This window comes from Ascidiella aspersa, chromosome 8 (assembly GCF_963924565.1).
Source record: "Ascidiella aspersa chromosome 8, kaAscAspe10.2, whole genome shotgun sequence".
In the NCBI taxonomy this organism is placed as follows: Eukaryota; Metazoa; Chordata; class Ascidiacea; order Phlebobranchia; family Ascidiidae; genus Ascidiella; species Ascidiella aspersa.
Genome location: NC_139454.1, coordinates 18,141,835 through 18,160,009, shown reverse-complemented (window position 1 = coordinate 18,160,009; position 18,175 = coordinate 18,141,835). Strand labels below are relative to the sequence as shown.

Sequence of the window (18,175 nt, the reverse complement as noted above, 5' to 3'; positions counted from 1 at the left end):
TATTTGTTTAATGACGTACCATTATACCCTAAAACTAAATTTTTATGTCTCTGTTCTTGTACATTGCTAGCTGTGAGGTATACGAAGTAATAAATAAGTTGTTAAAAGGAAGCAAAAATTTGGGAGAAGAGCACTGCTGTACACCATTAAATACTACAAATATATTTTTGTAAGACTACTTTTTAACTAAATTGTTTTAATTTACCCAGCTGAACCCCACACAGGCTATAGCAGTTGATAACATGTCTCCCAACATCGCAGGGTAGCTGTTTGCCGAGGGATAGAATCCGAACATGTTGGGGGAATACCAGTTGAAGTTCCCTTCAACGATCACGTCATCGATGTCTTTAAACACGTCTTGCCACTTTTCTTGGCTTTCCGGGGCTTCCCGAGGAATTAGGGAGCGCATGAAACCTGCCAAGCAAATATACAAGACCGTCACGATAGATTGTATATGAAAATCGGTAATACCTTATGTATATTAAATGTTAAATTTTTAGCAATGATTTCGAATATAAAAATCAGGGAATAATAATATTTTCAGGGTCTGATTACCGCAATGTAGTTGAGATACGAAACAAAACCATCGTGGGCCCTAGGAAAATTGCAACGATGCACTGTTTTGAGATGCACGAGTATAAACGATGATACTCAGAGTCAAAACTGCCAAAACAACTGTTAGGTAAATCGCTTAAGCATTTAAAAAACATAAACCAACTGGATTTGAAGAATACATCTATCCTAAAAAAATTTGGCTAATTAAACCAACTGTAATAATCGCAAGACTGTTCGCGTTTCGCTCGATTTACTACTGCATTTATTTTCATTTGCACATTTACACATGAGTTTGGCTTACTAAAATTTGTGATGTCATTTAAAATTCACAACACCCACAAACAAAAATCGTGAAAGCGCCGTTTGTAAATGTATAGGTTACATAAATTTTTTTAACTTTATTTGTCTAAGATTTAAATAAATAACAGGAATAAAGTGTTACAGTGGCAATTGAGGTGAAGTGAGGTATTTTTATACTTTTTTTTTGAATTGGGAGAAAAATTGTCAGTATCCTTAAAAAAATATTTTTTTTTTTATAAAAAAATATATTTTTACAGATTTAGCTTTTTGGTTTCGTGTTTTGTCTCAAAATCGTCTACTGACCAGGTATGACATCTGGCGTAGGAGCTGTGTGCTTCACATCTTCGTTATGTTGAATGATGTATTCCACCATTGCATGAGCTGCCTTTCGGTATTCTTCAGTTGTTAAACCCATCCTTGCCAAAGGTTCAAATACTTTGTTTTCGCCATTGAAGCCCATGTTTGATATCCAAATAATAGACGGTAAATTAACAATGCTAATAACCTTTAAATTTGCAAAGAAAGACTTTTAACGGGAAACCGTACTCAAAAGATATCATGGCGCTCCTATTACGACATGAACACACTGTGTGCTTGAACCATAGTGGTATCTTAAAACAACATCTTCCCAAAAGAAAAATTAAAAACAAATTGGTAGGTAATGTCAAAATGGAGATTTATAACCAATTCAACACCAACGTGTTGCTTGAAGCCATATAATTTATCGGATCGGATCGTTATGCATGGAAAAATGCAAATTTTCTGAGTAAAATCAGATTTTGAAGCCTCGTTATTTCGTACAAACGGCAAAATCACTTTTTTAAATGACTTAGCATTTTTAATAGGAAACAATCGCACCATAAGAAAATATCGCTATTGCGACGATTTTATAAATTACAACAACGCTCCAAATGAAATTCCCAAAACAAATACAATATTTCTTAACCAATTAACTAGCTTATTGACAAGTTGCTTATACACCTATTAACAAGTTTGTTTATTAAAATAGCTAATGAAAAAGGGTGGCAAAACTATAGTTTTTCCCGTTATATAGATAATACTTTTCAACTTAATCAGATTTTTACCATTCCTAAATACTTTTTTTTATAGAAAAAGACAAAAGATTTGCACGTTGTAAAATGTCACCTTCAATCAGCGGTTCTTAACCGGTAGGAACGCCGCCTAGAGTGAGCCAAACAATTCTTAAGTACAAGATTACAGCTGCAATATTTCGCTTTTTGTAGTTTCTTCAATGTCCTTTTACTGTCTGATTGCCGGTTTGCTTGCTTTTAAGCTTTTCTTTATTGTATGAGAAATCGTGTCAATAATAAGGCCTGTTAGACCCTCGAAATACTATGCATAGGTTTACTAGTCGTTCATATAAAAAGCTGCATCATTGCGTGCTACATTATGACGCAATTTTGTCATACCTCTTATATCTTCCTATATCAGTCTTTGGTTGGGCAGCGCACTAACAATAATAAATTGCGAAACCAAAATTTTGCTGACATGACTGTATCTTACTCATGAATTAACGACATAAACACACGTGCTTTTGTTATAGTACACCTGCTAGATGACATGATTCGTTTTAAGGCAAAGGACTACTACACAATGGGTAAAGGTTAAGGAAACATTGTTGTGAGTTTCCCGTTATGAACGACCGTCCGACGTCAATGTTAATGGATTTGTATCACGATAAATTCAATTGAAAAAATTCAAAAATAGAAACCGTATAAAATGTACAGGAAAACTAGTATGCTACTTGGATATTTTGACTTGCCTCAGTGTGCAGTCTGTTTTTTTAGCATGACAGATGCCTCCATCGATTTATGATAAACCACAACCTGTTTTTGCTTTTAAACAATGTAGGCCTACAAGCCCACTTTCTTTGCGACATTTGTGTGTATGTGTTTAACAAAAGTAATGAACGTACTAGGTAAACAACAAATTCAACATGGAAGGCATATGCTCTTAATACGGATATAAAACTTTTATTCAGATATAAAGTACAGATGAATTTCTAATCGATAAATTGCATGAAGTTATAACTTATTTCCTATGTAGCTAAGTAAAACTGGGAACATTTATGCCAGCGACGTTCGACAACATTTTTTAGGATAAAAGAGCCTAGGTGTTGGCAGATACCTGTCAAAAGAGATGGAAGACTTCCTGTTTAACAAGACGGAACGGTGGTCAAAGTGGCTAGCCTTTGTTTGACCAGCCCCGAAGTGCATCAGTAGTTTACTACTAAAAAACCTGACAAATTTGTTTGTCATAACATCTAATCACGAAAGACCATTACAGTATTTTTGCAGTGCCAAATGGTGTCCCAGAAAACCATTCAAATTTCTGCACCAAGACGTTGATAAAACGGTGAAAAGCAACAACAACAAACAACCTCACAAAACCTTTTTGCGGGTCATTCTCTAAATAACATGGCGATTTAATTACATTACAAAAATGTTTTTCAAATTCATACATTAATGCGAAACTTTATTGCAAAGTTCGGTTCGAAAATACAGTTTGTTCGGTTTAAACGACATTGTAACAATAAACAGCAGCCCAGGTATCGTATAACTTTAAATTATCTGTTGTAGTGAGTTTTTTCTAGTCAGATTTTTTTGAAATCACAAATTTCGTTACTAACTGTTTCAACAACAACAATAAGAAAAGCGAGAGAACAATAAATTCAGCGAACTGCGCTATTTTTTTATATATCGCTTTAAAACTTTTCAAGACTAGGCTAACGTACTTCACAGAAAATAGCAGGTATTTTTTGTCTATGTTATACGCAGAACACTGAAAACTGTGCTAGGCTTTTAAATCTAATCGTTTTTGTAACAAGAGAAAGTACATTTTCTATTTTTATAAATTTGGCTCAGTTATTTTCTTAAAACACCCTACAACGAAAGATAACCGAATCATTTTCAGCTTTGTTTCACACACATGAAGCTTCATCTGTTAACTCGTCATGCATAGGTGTTTTAAGAGTACTTTCAGACAGTTGACATTAGTCAATGCACCTTCAATCGCTACTTTCCGTGGTAACTTTTAAAGGGAACCGTAGGAGATAGTTCTTTAGTCTTATAAAATACACGCAACAAATGGATAAATATGCTCTTAGGCCTTTACAGTATATTTTTGTCCATGCTTTAATCGAAGGTCATTAACTAAAATAAAATCTCGAGCTTTAAATGCAAAGCTCGTATTAATAAAAATCCTTATAGACGCGCGTCACACTTTCTTGTTTAAAAAATTTCTATTTAATTTTCGTGTCATACTAGAAGATACAGTTTTAATCTTATCGCAATCAATGCTACAACAACACAACAATTGCACATTCCTGGTTAATGAAAAAATCCGTTCTCAAACAACCCTAGGCTATTGTCAGGTCTGATTCCTTTGTATTTTTTGGTGCAAAGTCGTTACATACTATAACGTTTAATATAAAACGCTGTTAGCTATAAAACTGCATGCTTTGATCACACCTAAGAGGTTATCAATTGTTTTTTTTATTTCTAAGTTATGGTAAGCCAAATAAAGTAAATTTACATACTTGTGTCGTACGTAAAAATCAAACACCCCCACATCGTACGATTAAATCAAAATAACTAGCATTTCAAGAATGTCTAAACATATGTTCTTTTATCACTTTTTTTAAAGCACAATTTCTTATTAAGAAAAAAATATTGTAGGTGCTGTCTTAATTAGCGATATTAAGATACATACATACCTAGTTTACTTTTGAGCAATTTATAGGCTTTAACTGGCCGCACATTGAACTTACCTGGTTAAGCTTTTATTCGATATTTGACTTCGAAAATGTATCTACTTTAAACAGAAAATGTATCTACTTTAAACAACGCGAAAATGTATCTACTTTAAACAACATTTGTGTCGTGATGACAAGAATTGGCAGTCAGAAATCCTCAAAAACGATATGGACAAAACAATCGTTTCGTAGTGTTAGTCACCAATTGCTGGTAACACATTTCCTTAACCACGTCATTTCATCACGATTTGTTTTTACAGAAACAGAAATTAATATCATCAATATCCGGTTGTCATAAGTTATGCAAAATTCAACAAATCGCGATCGTGAAAACAAAATAGCAAATATTGGCACTATTCGACAATTATAATATCAGCAGGTCTTGGTCTGAGCCAGTGCAACCGGTGTGCACGGTGCACCATAGGGTGCACCAAATATGCATGGGTGCACCAGTACGAAAAAGAGTATAAGGGTACACCACAAACTATTATTGAAATATTAATATTTGACTTCTCAAGTTTGTTTGAATTGTGATTTATGACATGTAAGTATACAGGGTGCATGAGTTTGTCACAAAAACTTTACGATCCATCAACCTAAAAAGGTTAAAGAGCACTGGTCTAGGCTATGGATTTCTAAACTTTATGGACTGCGCCCCCCTTACACAGTTGATCGGAACTGGGGCCCCTTCGAATGTGTCGCATAGCCACAAAGCCCGTGGAGCTTACAGCCTGCATTATACAAACATTGCTTAGTACAGAGAGGGGCTTAAAATATTAAACTGCAAAATTATATTTTTTTTTATATCCGCCGCTAAGCCCTTGAACTGAATAAAAATTTTAAGATAAAGTCACTTTGTTAAGTAAAACCGTGAAGTAGTAAAACAACTTACAACCTAATCCTGAAATGTTGTCAAATTAACTCGTGCTTAAATAGTAATTAAAGTCAAGCATAATTACGTTGTGCGAAAAAAACACATTTTTTTGGTTTATAGTCTTAAAAAAAGAATTAAAAATCAAAGATGTAACGCATTGGACGCATATAGGCTTAGCGCAGTATGTATAATGTGAACGGCGCCCTTTACGTTGAAAACATCCTTCAAAACAACGGACAAAATCATACTAAAGTGCAAAAAAACGTTAGCGCGAAGCATGAAAAAAGCGTTTATATAGTACGCTTGACAAAATACATAGTTTGCAGAAAATGGCCTGGTGCATTCCATCCCAAGTCACGCCTGAAATAGGCCAGTAAACAAGATGAAAATATCACTTCTGTTTATTTTGAAAAATTTAAGAACATGTTTAAACATCACAAGTGACCACATGGATGTAATTTACAGTTACCACTTAAAGATTTTCGTTCAAGATATCTCCTTGGACAACAACATTTCTGCAGGACACTACCTTGCATTGATCGCATTCAAACGTAGGCCTACATTGCAAATTATGCATTCTGCACTTACATTTTACGGTTTAGCTGGTCGTTGTCCAATTACATCGTATGACCGCAAGGAAGTTCGGGGGAGCTGCTCATAAATCTGTCATAATGGGCTGTTTTTCATCCCCAGTCCTCTGGATTCAGGGCAAAATCTCGAACTTTCATTTTTGAACCTGAAAGTACGTGCGCATGCTATGATATTTTATAGCTGCGGATTTAGGGGTTTTGAGGTTCAAACACACTTTGTCGAATAGCTTGCTATTTTCAAGTAGAATTTGCTGTGTCTTAATAGGTCTAACGTTTCACCGGCAATACAATTTATTAAAAAGAGCTACTGCTTTGAACGTGCCATTGATTGAAAACTATGCAGATGAATAGAATGTTGAGGCACAATCACAGAGCCCTTTGTTTTCCGTAGACAAAGTCAACGCTTTTCTTTTTTCTTTTCGTTTTTTTTACCGAATACAAAACGGTAAAACAAAATTCATATCACTGAGGAGAATTAAGAAAGTTATTGCCACAAAATATTATGTGTTAGTTATACGCAGTACTCTATTGACCTTTACGTTACTTTGATCCTGTATACATTAAAAGTGAAACAATGTTCGGATATTAGGTAAACAAAAAGGCGCATTTTGATGGTTTACATTTTTTTCAATAATACAAACTTAAACGCAAAGTGATCAAGTTGTATCATGATGTAAACTAGTGCTCCGCAACCGGTGTACCGCGAGACCATGTTAGGTGTGCCGCGACGTTCCCGGAGGTGTGTTACTTTGCGTTTTTAAAGGTACTTTGAACAATTGATGACAAAAATGTATATCTCATCAAGGCATGGAAATAAACTCATGGAGTAATCCCGTCCATAAATCTCATGGAATAATCCAGTCCATAATATTTAAAAAATTTAAACACCCATAGGTTACCTTCCATCACCGGAATTAAAATATTAATTTACCTGTTTACAGGAAGTCTATTGTCAATTGTTATGTCAAAAGCACACAATATATATTTTTCTTCGGAAAAAAAGATTCAGGCAATCTTCTTCAAGGCAATATTATTGCAATTATAGGCGAACAAAATATATACATAAGTCAAGCAACAAAGGAAAAAAACTCAATGGAGCACGCTTCAAACCACGATGCGAGAAAAACGAGACAAACTCCCGATAACCGGACAATGCAAAAACGAGACCCGCTGCTGCGTGGTCGAAAACGTTGGTACTTTAATACAATTTTGCCAAAAGAATAATCGTAAAATTGTAAATATATTATTTTTATTTCTTTGATTTTTGTTGATGATTCATGAATTGCATTGGCCAATCTTTCCCTGGCGTTCGGTGCAGTCTTGAATCAATTTCCAAAGATCCAGCAACGATTCTTCGGTTGTGTTAACATGACCCACAGCCACTCGAAGAAAGTGAGTTCCTTTTTCGAAAGCTGGCGTAATGTAGATTTTATTGTTTGCAATAACCGCATCGCAAAGTTGCTTGTTGAAGTAATTTAACTCCTTTCAAAAAAAAAATGATTGTATAATTTTGGAGACATATCCGAACTTTTTGTTATGCAACAAATAAACAGTATGAAGCTTAATTTATTTTAATGGAAAATAATATGCCAAATAGTTAGTAACATAATTATATATACAATGGTTTATTTTGATCAGTAGTTCGTCGTTTAAAAGCTATAATGCTATATATATCGCTTGAAAGTGGTACGCCGCTACAGAAAAATGTCACAAGGGGATACGTGACCAAAAATACTTCACACATCTTCAAACATTTATAAATGTGTCTCGCTTACCTCTTTGCTTAAGCTCTTGTCGTGAAAACGAAGACAAACTAATCCCAGGGTGACTGGGAATACAATTTCAAACCTGTGATCTTTGGCGACAAGTCCTTCTAAATATTTTGCCTCGGCAACTGCTCGTCGCACATGAGTGCGCAAGCCTTCTAAACCAACCATGCGCATCACAAACCAAAGCTTGATTGATCTGAAACGTCGCCCAAATCCCAGCTGCCAATCCTGAGAAAAAATCAACTGTTACACCACTTTGTCAGCTGGTAAGTCAACTAGACCTTTTTTTGATAGCGAAAAGTCGAGTTTTTTAGGGTATTAGGCCAATATTTGCTTTCGTTGGATCGTGAATCATGGATAAAAATCTTGCTGACATAAACAATGGACAAAATTTATAGGAAGTTAATTGTCCTGATACTATCCTACTAGTCTATTATACATAAAGCACGCTTGCAGTCGTCAACACGATATTAATTTCGATGGGGGCACTGTGCTTGCAAGAGAGAGCGACTACCGAAAACGTCTGTTTCGCGAATCCTGGCAGATTCACCGAACGCCGGATACGATGAACATCAAAACGGACGTTTTGTTTCCAGCGCCGTACCGACAGGTGCTAAAAGATAACCACTAAATTGCGCGTTGTCTTATCGCTTTATATTTTGAACGTTATTTTATCGCTGTGAATTTTGAACGCATCTCGAACATTTTTATCTCCTTTTTTCTTATTGTGATTTTACTTTGTGTCTTGTTGGCTTTGTGTGTCAGTCCCTGACGAAGGCTTGCCGGATAATAAGCCGAAACGTTGGTAGAAAATAATATATATTGCCAGAGGAACCTGTTTTAAATGAATAGTCTATTATACACTTAAATATATTTTTTAGTCACTATATACCTTACAATTTTCAAGAAGTAGCCAAGTTAACATTTATTTTAATGCCAACTATGCGAAAACTTCAACAAACGGTTGGCGAAGATCGCATTTTACCTTCAGCTGTTTAAATGTCATAAACAATACACGGAAAAAGTATGGTGATTAAATTCGCAAACTTCCCTTATCGAATGATACTGTCTACAGACAAATTGTTGAAATTAGTGACGATACATTACAGTAGCTAATCTTACGACTTAAGAAAATTTGCCCTATGTATTTGTGTGAATGGGCATTATCAAGCGTGGCAATAAAATGCTAACCCTCTTTAAAACTTTCGAAAGGTATTCTTTGTACATACAGCCTTTAATTTGGCTGGATGACATCTGTAACAATCATCAAGGCATCACATTAGACGTGTTTTCACATTTCATGAACGAAATTGTATTTTAATGGGTTATTTCGGGTCCATTTGGAATCTTAAGCGATTTTTTTTCAGTGAAGCGAATACTTGAGATTCCAAATGGGGCATTTATGGTTAATGTGCGTTAATTGTGTGGAATAAATACCTATAAACGCTATACCCATTAAGTAGTTTATTTTTTATAAAGGGGTCGGTAAGCAAGAAAGTTTTAGACGCTTAATGCATATATACGTGTAAAACAACTGAGATCTAGGGCCCCTTTATCAACAATAATGGCACCAACATCATAGTATGCCTTCGGGATACTAATCAAATGATTTAGTCAGTTTACAAATTTCATATCCGTGCAAGATTTTTATTCAAGCAATGTCAATCTAGAAAACAGAGTGTGACTTGATGCGCAACTCTCAGCCCATTTCAACATAAAACTGTTTATACCAATGGACGCAGTAGCCAATGATGTCATGATGGTTTGTCAACTTCTTCTCATTATAGTCTTGTATCACATTCTGTAGAGTAACGATGTCGGTAAGGCTGAAGTCGTTAGTCTATACCTCACCGCAGTCAAATTTCTAAAGCCCCACCTTGCGCACATGAATATCCTTAATCCCTAAAGACTCCCGGCGTGTATAGTGATGAAGAACGATGTGCCTAACATGCTCTCACCTGAAGGCGGTATTTGTTTAATGTTATGTATAAACACTGTTTACAAACGATGCAATTTGCGAATTACGCTGTCACGTTTTGAGATTTGTCAGGACGCTTACGCCACAATTATACTGTTTTTAAATTTTCTTACCATGTAGTCGATTGCTTTATTTTGATTTTGATGCTTGAGATACGGACGGTCCATGTTAAACGCATTTGTCAAATCACGAGCATCCTTTATCCTGCAAAATAGCCACAAATCAATATCCAAATGTAATATATTAAACAAAAAGTACAGCGATGTTATCCATAATATATCAAACTTCTAAACAATATGCTAAGACAATAAAAAAGCTACTAACCAGAGAGCCGAACAGTCAAAATTCACCATCATCAATTTCTGTGGATTGACCACAAAGGAGTCGGTATGCTAAAATAAAGAAAAGGAATCCTCCAAAGACTGTTTTGTTTGACACCGTAGAATTAAATGAGTGAATGCGCTAGAAATCGATGTAGTATCTACTATACCCAATTGGGCATCTGTTGCGTTTAAACAGACGCAAGCATAAACGTAATCCAAGGTAAAGTGGTATAAAATATCCATATGAATCAGAGAGTTACTTTATGTAGGTTATTGTATGTTTTTCTATAAATATGCATTATTTAATTCAGGGGGCCTTACCCATATTTATGCATAACCAGTAAACTAATCCTATTCGTTTTTTTCTTATGACCAAACTATTTAGTCCGCTCACGGAATAATATTTTGCAAAACTTATGTGGATCCAAGCATACAGCATATGCAGTATTTTAATATTAGCATGCGAACTAACCACAAGTTGGAAATCACTTCCAATGAATAAATATCAATAAAAGCTTGAATTTTCTTATTGAGTTCTTTATTGATTCAATTAAACAAAGCGTTATAAGGCCACACTAGATACATACTTAACATTTCGCCAATCATAATGTCCCTCAAAAAACTAATGTAAAAAAAAATATTATGGAAATATTCGGATATCTCAAAATGAACTGTAAACCTAAAAAAGTCAAGTAGATTGACATCATCTTGATTAAGACTTTAATTGTAAATGATAGAAGCTCGTGTCGAAACGTCTTAATCAACATGATGTCGATATACTCGATCTTTTTGGCTTCGCAATTGATTATCAAGCCACTTTACATATGTTGGACTATCTTATGTTACAGATTTTTTAACAAAATAACAGATATTGAAATTGGTCACCTCTATTCCATCGGCAATGTACCGCAGCTCTGGGCAGAGCAACCCAGCACCTGCGTAAGCAGCATCCACGTGAAGCCACATGTTTTCAACTTTACCTGTTTGAAAAATAAATAACACAACTTTATGTAGCCATTGCTTGAGTTTCAAAACATCAGTTAGTTCCTTCTTTAAATAATTTTGGGGTTTGGACTTGACACAACTTGTATACTCACATATCGGTCCGATCTCTTTTAGGTTGTCATACGTACAACATGAAGTTGTTCCGAGCGATGCACAAACCTTAAGAAATTCCAGTAATAAAGATTCGGAAAACGTATAAAGGAAAAACTTTATAGAAATAAAGAATTCTTTCTCGTAAATTACAATCCCTTCTCGTAAATTCTAGGGGCAAAAACAGAAAATAATAGCAAAATTGGTTTATAAAAACAAAATGTTAATTTTGGACACTTTTGAAACCATTATCTATCACTATTGACAAACTTATCCACAACCGTATTTTATTAAGTCATTGCGTTTAATAGTTATATATTTTTAATCCAACATTGATTTTTCAAACAACTATTACGCCCATTCGTTATTGTCATAGCTCCGTGTTATGTGCTCTATGGGCGAAGCACACGAGTTAATTCGCCACACTTTCCAACGCTAATTAAAGCAACACTTTTTTGAATTGTTTTTGTTTATGACATGACAACAGAAAAGTCACCAAAGATTGAAAGCTAAAATACCTTTTAAAGATTGGTTAATGTTGCTTTTCTATTGATTAGCGGATTTATAAATCAATGTTTAAGGCCCAGGTTAGCTTTGCTGCAGCGAAAACAGTTAAAACTATTATTTTTTTTATTGTAAAAATATTATTGTAAGGCAAAAGAAGGCTAACCTTTTCTAATTTATACTTCAATTTAAAATTGCTTTCAAATTTTACATCCACGTGTGTCACAAATTTAATTATTGTAGCGCCTTTGTGCGGACCAAATGCGCTAGGCTGCGGGAACTACCGTCTGGGTCGGCTACCCGTCGCCACGGTTTCCCCTCAGGAATAGGACATTGTGTGAATTTCGCAGCCTCGGTTTTCTTGGCGCTGCGTGATATCTTTGTGTCGATTTCGTTCTATTGCGTGGTGTCGTTTTGATATCATTCGTCGGGTGGATACCGAGAGAATCGGACGCATTTTGAGCACGGTTTGCAATCTCGTGGGTTAGAGACAAGCTGTGTAGCGGCCCTGTAATTTCCCACATACGTGAACACGAAGTGAACCTTTTTCATATTTTCTCTTCTCTCGTTTTTTATGCGCGCTGTCACCGCTCGTTTGCCCTTTTCGTTTTGATCGCTGAATAAACTGGTTGTCGCCTTATTGGTGACCCCGCAAGTTCGTTTGCTAACGGAAGCATGAGCATAGAATCGCAACAGGAAGTCGCTCTTAAGTTGCCGACATTCTGGACTGCTCAGCCGAAAGTATGGTTCCAGCAAACCGAGGCGCAGTTCGCCTTACGAAAGATTACAACGGACATCACAAAGTACTACCACGTGGTCTCCGCTTTGGACCAAGATACTGCTGGCCGATTGATAGACATTTTTGACAATCCGCCGGACGACAACAAATACATAAGTCTGAAGGAGCGTTTACTCCAAATGTTCACTCAAACAAAGTCGCAGAGAGCGCAGGGTCTCCTTCAGATGCCCCCTTTAGGCGACAAAATGCCATCAGCACTAATGGATGAAATGCTGATTTTGTTGGGCAAGGAAGAAGCAGGTTTCTTATTCGAAGAACTTTTTCTACAACTCATGCCAACGTATGTACGCACAGGGCTTGCTGCACAGACTTTTACCGATTACCGTGCTATGGCTCGGATAGCCGATGTTTTATTGCACGCTGGACGCCATGATTCCCAGAATGCTTTTTCTGCCAGCGTTAAATCAAAGCTGCCGCAAAACAAGTTCAAAAAGTCAAGTGATAGTGGCTTGTGTTTTTATCACGAACGATTTGGAAATAAAGCTAAGTGTTGTAGACCTCCCTGTCCTTGGGAAGCGGGAAACGAGGAAGCCGATCGGCGCTAGCTGATGCGACGGTCGGTACAACAGGTAGCCTTTTCCACGTGTTTGACCGTACTTCAGGTTACAGTTTTCTGGTCGATACTGGCGCCGAGGTCAGCGTTTTTCCTTCCACTGGACGCGAACCGCCGATTGAACCCTCCTGGCAAAACCCTGATTGCTGCAAACGGAAGCGATATACGTACATGTGGAACGCGCCAGATTGCCTTGGATTTACCTTTGGGCAAGTTTCAATGGGTGTTCATTCTTGCCGATGTCTCGAAACCTCTGTTGGGCGCTGATTTCCTGCGGGCACACGCGCTTTTGGTTGACATCAAACGCCGACGCCTAATCAACGCCCATACGTTCTCTAGTAATTCTATTGGCAAGATTGGGCAATCAGCACCACAGTTAAATGCCCTCGCGAGCAGTGCGTCAAAGTATACGCGTCTACTCTGCAAATTTCCGAGGATTACCACTCCCCATTTTTCAGAATCATTTCCTACACACGGTGTAGAGCATTACATTCCCACAAGCGACCCACCGGTGCACTCCAAGTTTCGGAGACTGCCCCCTGGGAAACTGATGATTGCTAAGAAGGAGTTCAACCAAATGTTGAAACTTGGTATTATCCGAAGATCATCTAGCCCATGGGCATCTCCATTGCACATGGTCCCAAAAACGTCCGGAGATTGGAGACCTTGTGGGGATTATCGACGATTTAACGCTGCGACACAGCCCGACAGATACGCAATACCCCACATCCAGGATTTTTCTGCTCGTTCAGCGGGAAGCAACGTTTTCTCCAAAATCGACCTTGTGCGTGGGTATCAACAAATACCTGTGGCACCGGTCGACATTCCAAAGACGGCTGTCGTAACGCCTTTTGGATTGTTCGAGTTTATCCAGATGCCCTTTGGTCTTAAAAACGCCGCCCAAGCTTTCCAGCGACTGATGGACACTGTCTGTCAACCTTTGGATTTCGTGTTCGTCTACTTGGACGATATCCTGGTGGCAATTGTCAATTCGGCGTTTCCGAAATTGATTTTCTGGGGCACAAAATAACGAAAGATGGCGCACGGCCGCTCCCCGACAAAGTTGAGACTGTACAGAAGTTTCCACGACCATCAAGGGCCTCCAGCAGTTCGCAGGTATGATAAACTTTTATCATCGGTTTATTCCCAACTCTGCCAAAATTATGTCCCCGATATATTCCGCTTTTTCGGGAAAACCTAAAAACCTTGTTTGGAACAAATCTCTAGATTTAGCTTTTCGACATGCAAAACAGGCTCTAGCCAATGCTCTTCTGCACCACCCGTTACCTCAGGCCCCGACTGCCCTCACCACGGATGCATCGGAATATGCCGCTGGCGCCGTTTTACAGCAATTTATAGACGGCGGGTGGCGCCCACTGGCTTTTTTCAGTAAAAGGTTTCGGCTACCAGAAACCAAATATAGCGCATTTGACCGAGAATTACTTGCATTGTATCTTTCTGTGCGGCATTTCAGGTATTTTCTTGAAGGTCGTCCTTTTGTTGCTTATACCGCCCACAAGCCATTGACTTTTGCGTTTACTAAAGTTTCATCACCATGGTCTGCCCGTCAACAACGACACCTAAGCGCCGTTTCGGAATTCACCACTGATGTACGTCACGTAGCCGGTAAGAAAAACTGTGTGGCTGATACCTTATCTTGTGGAGCGCTTAACGTTGTTCATTTTCCGCTCGACATGGATTACGTCGTGTTCGCCAAAGCCCAGCTTGACCCGGAGGTTCAAGCTTATCGTACAGAAGTAACCAACCTTCAGCTTGAAGACATTGAGGTGGGACGGTCAGGTACAAAACTTCTCTGCGATACGTCTCAAGGCTCGCCAAGCCCGATAGTACCAAAATCGTGGCAGCGTAAAGTGTTTGACATGATACATGGTCTTTCCCACCCATCCATACGAACAACGAGGAAGCTAATGTCTACGAAGTTCGTATGGCACGGGCTTCTGAAGCAAGTTGGTTCATGGGCTAAAGAATGTGTTCATTGTCAACGTTCGAAGGTCCAGAGACATGTTCGCGCACCCTTGTCAAATTATCCGATGTGTAGCGGTCGTTTCACCCACGTCAACATTGACATCGTCGGACCACTTCCGCCCTCACAAGGTAATATGTATCTTCTTACAATGGTTGACCGTTTTACACGTTGACCAGAGGCAATACCAATGCCTGAAGCAACGACAATCACGTGTGCGCGTGCTTTTGTTTCTAATTGGATTTCGCGTTTTGGAGTTCCGCAGGATATTTCGTCCGACAGAGGCGCTCAATTCACCTCAGCCATGTGGACATCGTTAAATGATTTACTGGGCATTAAGGTGCATCGGACAACAAGTTTCCATACACAAGCGAATGGCCTCGTGGAGCGTTTTTTTGCCTAGATCACTTGGCACGAGTAATTACGTTTTCGTACGAGTTGACAAGCATCGCCCGCCCCTTACGCCGCCGTACAACGGGCCATTTCGAGCAATTCGGCGCAGTGACAAGACGTTCACAGTGGATATAGGTGGGCGAAACCAAACGATTTCCATTGATCGCTTGAAGCCAGCATACATCGACGAGACACAACCGATCGAGGTACCTCAAGCACCCCGCCGAGGAAGACCTCCTTCGCGCAACATCTCGACACCAGCTTTGCCCAACGAATTGGGGCAAACATTCGTATAAACGCGCGCTGGTCTTGTGATTCACCCCCCTGATCGTTTTTGATAGGTTCACTTCTGGGAGGGGGTCATGTAGCGGCCCTTTAATTTCCCACATATACGTGTACACGAAGTGAACCTTTTTCTTATTTTCTCTTCTCTCGTTTTTTATGCGCGCTGTCACCGCTCGTTTGCCCTTTTCGTTTTGATCGCTGAATAAACTGGTTGTCGCCTTACTGTAGCCTTATGCAAGCACTTGGTGTGCATGGTTATTTGCCGAATACTGATTGTCGTTCTGTCCAATAAACGTCTTGCTCGAGAAAGTAAAGTCATTCCTATCCTTAGCAGCTACTTTGGGGATCGTGTCCCGATCTAGTCTGCGACAATTGGGGGCTCGTACGGGATTTAAACAAGGTTTGATTTAGAGACCTCTTCAAGACGTGGTAGAAATGGACAAGATAATCGAGGCAGGAAAGAGCATGGAACTTACATGTGATGACCTGGTGAAGTTTGTGCAGCATCAGCAGCAGCTGCAGCTGCAGTGGCTGACCGCAGAATGCGAAGACCTTCGCTTGGATCGCGAAGCAGAGGTAGCCGCCGAGGAAAGGCGGGCCAAAGCAGAGGCATCCGCTAAAGTAAGACGCGCCGAGCATCTCGAAGAGAACGCGAAGCAGAGGCAATCAACAAAGAAAGGCGGGTCGAAGAAGCGGGAAGACACCGCGAAGGCAACACACGCTTCGAAGTATGGTGGGCCAACAACATACCTCGAAGAAACCGCGAAGCAGCGGAATCCATCAGAGTACGGTGGGTTAAAGTAATGGCAGCCGCCGAAGAAACGCGGACCAAAGCAACAGTAGCCGCCGGAGTAAGACTGGCCCAAGCAGCTCAAGATTACCGCGAGGCAGAGGCAGCCGCCGAAGAAAGGCGGGCCGAAGCAGCGGCGAAGGAGGCTCGCAGAAAAAAACGAGTTTCGGTTAGAAATGAAGCGGTTGGAAGTTGAAATAGCTCAACTTCAGTATCGGAGTCCAGTCTAAAGGTGGTCGAATTCAAGAAAAAATAAAATATGCCGGATACTTACGATGATAGTCAAGAGAGGACTAAGAAACAAAAGTGGGGAGATCGACAAGTCAAAGTGGGCAGGCAAGCAGGAGTGTTTGAAGAGGTGCCTAGCACAGGGATACGTGACACAAACATGCAATACACAGACGCTTTGCATCCGTCGCTTGTCGCGAAAAATGTGATAAACAGCAAAGAAATTGCCGCGCCTGGCAAGGGCAGTTTGGGAAGCTTGGTTGACGAAAAAGTGACCGGGAAGAGTTCTACTGAGGAAGGTCAGTTGTGCGACGAGGCTTTGGAAACGTCAAACGAAAAGTGTTCTGAAGGCGCTCAGTTGTACAGCGAGGCTTCGGAAGCGGAAAACGAAAGGCGTGGTGATGACGCCCAGTTGTACAGCGAAGCTTTAGAAGCGACAAGCGAACGGTGGGTTGAAGACGTTCAGTCGGGCTTCGAATCATTGAAAGCGGCCGACAATTCGAAGGTATTGGAGTGCGTAGAAGCAGACGATGTTCGAAAAGCCGGAAACGGGGTCACGCTTTGCACCCCTTACTCTGAGGATGACGTTGAGCTGGAGGTCTTGTGCATTGCGTATGGTCTACGGGCGCTTTCGAAGGTGGTTCAGGTTGGAAGCAAGGTCATTACGCCAAACAACCTCAACAGGGTCTTTGACATGTCAACGGTTGCGCAATATGTGCGGCCCTTACCGGACAGAGACAAAATTGAGCGGCGCGCGTTGAAACGGGTCATGGCGATGACCCGAGTTGTTTAAAGTTAAACGACGGTAAATGTGCATGATGTTTTCTTGTTTGTTGTTTTTCATTTCGTGATCTTTACAATTTTTGCTTTGAAATGTATGTATCGTAAGGTTGCTTTAAAGAGAGGTTAATATCGTTTCTCGTATGCGAATTTGCTATATGGTTCCTGATTTTGCTGGTTTTCTCAAATTAATGTTTGCTAAAATGTATATGTCGCAAAGTTGTTTTAAGTTGGGGTAAAATGACTGTAGCTTGTTTTGATTTCGCTTTAAATTTGTGTTTTGTTAAAAGAGCCAATCGCAAGGATTGTCTTTAAGAGGGGGTAAATGTCACAAATTTAATTATTGTAGCGCCTTTGTGCGGACCTAATGCGCTAGGCTGCGGGAACTGCCGTCTGGGTCGGCTTCCCCTCAGGAATAGGACATATTTCGCAGCCTCGGTTTTCTCGGCGCTGCGTGATATCTTTGTGTCGATTTCGTTCTATTGCGTGGTGTCGTTTTGATATCATTCGTCGGGTGGATACCGAGAGAATCGGACGCATTTTGAGCACAGTTTGCAATCTCGTGGGTTAGAGACAAGCTGTAGCCTTATGCGAGCACTT

General features: G+C 39.4%; 1 protein-coding gene across 1 annotated transcript in view; it reads right to left on the bottom strand.

Moving 5' to 3' along the window:
- LOC146136642 (uncharacterized) overlaps positions 1 to 18,175 on the bottom strand; it is a 32,890-nt gene that overhangs the window by 10,040 nt on the left and 4,675 nt on the right. Inside the window, exons 6-13 of the mRNA XM_083396229.1 lie at positions 11,262 to 11,328; positions 11,050 to 11,144; positions 10,166 to 10,233; positions 9,955 to 10,045; positions 7,870 to 8,091; positions 7,463 to 7,576; positions 1,159 to 1,360; positions 206 to 414 (exon numbers count right to left, since the gene is read on the bottom strand). Coding sequence (XP_083252355.1) covers positions 206 to 414; positions 1,159 to 1,360; positions 7,463 to 7,576; positions 7,870 to 8,091; positions 9,955 to 10,045; positions 10,166 to 10,233; positions 11,050 to 11,144; positions 11,262 to 11,328 — 1,068 coding nt within the window. The remainder of the gene's footprint in view (positions 1 to 205; positions 415 to 1,158; positions 1,361 to 7,462; positions 7,577 to 7,869; positions 8,092 to 9,954; positions 10,046 to 10,165; positions 10,234 to 11,049; positions 11,145 to 11,261; positions 11,329 to 18,175) is intronic.